The 1,474-nt window shown below is 32.2% G+C and overlaps 1 protein-coding gene across 1 annotated transcript in view; it reads left to right on the plus strand.

Annotated features, from left to right (window-relative positions):
* The window catches only part of LOC117177246 (peptidoglycan-recognition protein LC-like), an 11,547-nt gene that overhangs the window by 8,992 nt on the left and 1,081 nt on the right, over positions 1 to 1,474 (plus strand). Inside the window, exon 2 of the mRNA XM_033367828.1 lies at positions 1,266 to 1,427. Within this exon, the coding sequence (XP_033223719.1) occupies positions 1,266 to 1,427 (162 nt within the window). The remainder of the gene's footprint in view (positions 1 to 1,265; positions 1,428 to 1,474) is intronic.

A 1,474-nucleotide genomic window follows, 5' to 3' on the forward strand; every position in this document is an offset into this window, starting at 1 on the left:
GGTAGAAGTTATCTCTTAAACTGAACCCAGTGGGCACAAAGTTTGGCGACGTCTTTACGACATCGTTACGACATCTTTACGCCCACTGGAAATCCCTTTCTGTACCTAGCGCCGATTATATTTTTACTGAATACCACAAAGCAACCAAGAAATAGAAAAATTATAATCCCATTTAATTTAGAAATTTTTGTTCACTTTTATTTACTGTTTTTCGAATAATAATCACGTGAAAAGCTTTTTGAAATACGGCATCAATCATTTTACATTGTCAGGATTAATCTCCATACAGAATGTTCTCATGAAAAATAATTAAAAAATTTTTTATAATGATTTTATTATTTTGTAATTGATAATATTTGAAAAAAGCGAACATTTTCCGATAAAGAGATGTATTCTTGTATACAATCCTACTAGATTTTAAAAATTGCATGCTTTTGGAGCACGCTCTAATAATTCGAACGAAAATTATGTTTTCAATTTATTAGAGGTTACGCCTGGCAGTTCCGATCGGCTTTAAAAGGGATTAGAATCTGATTATTTTCGCCGTCTGATGAGGATTAAAACATGAAGGACAGAGACGGCATTCTTAGAAATTCAAAATTTTTAATATATTTTAATGCAAGGCTTCTTACCGGGTATACTTCCCAGTGGGCACAAAGTTTGGCGACGTCTTTACGACATCGTTACGACATCTTTACGATAACTTTACGACATCCTATGTCCATGTCGTTAAGGTGTCTTTACGATATCGTAAATAAGTCGCAAGATCTGACGATGTCTTTACGACATCGCAAAGACAGCGAAACGACATGGACATAGGATGTCGTAAAGTTGTCGTAAACATGTCGTAACGATGTCGTAAAGACGTCGCCAAATTTTGTGCCCACTGGGTTATCTAACTTCTTAAAATTGGCTTAAAACAACGGGACACTCAATTACTAGCATTTCATTAAGTTAATACTACTAAGAAGATTAGTAAATTTAGTAACATAAATCTTTACATTTCATTTAGTTGAAAGGGAAGAAATCCCTAATTTAGCATTCAGACACAATGCTAAAACATAAAATTTCTACTTGATCGGATTAAAAGAGATAAGCTCAATACTCTAGTTTCTATCTCAAATTTAAAATACTGTTTTACAATAGAAAATCAAATTTAAATTCAAATTTGATCTTATAATCTTTGATTTAAGATATTTTTATTGTTTTCTTTTCCATATCATTATCTATTTATAAAATAATGTTGAAAATATTTATTTTTCCAGTAAAGCAGTGGTTAATAACATGGAGGTGTGCTGCAATTTTTAGTACGATAGCTTTAATGTTCGTAGCAATGATCGTTGTCATGGTATTGACGTCAGCACGCTATACGACCAGCCCAACACTACCCATTTTTCCGGATATACCAGACTCATCAGTTGATGGAGGTAAAATCCATATATTTTAATTACTTATTAATTAATTTGTCTATCAT

Source organism: Belonocnema kinseyi, chromosome 7 (assembly GCF_010883055.1).
Source record: "Belonocnema kinseyi isolate 2016_QV_RU_SX_M_011 chromosome 7, B_treatae_v1, whole genome shotgun sequence".
Classification (NCBI taxonomy): domain Eukaryota; kingdom Metazoa; phylum Arthropoda; class Insecta; order Hymenoptera; family Cynipidae; genus Belonocnema; species Belonocnema kinseyi.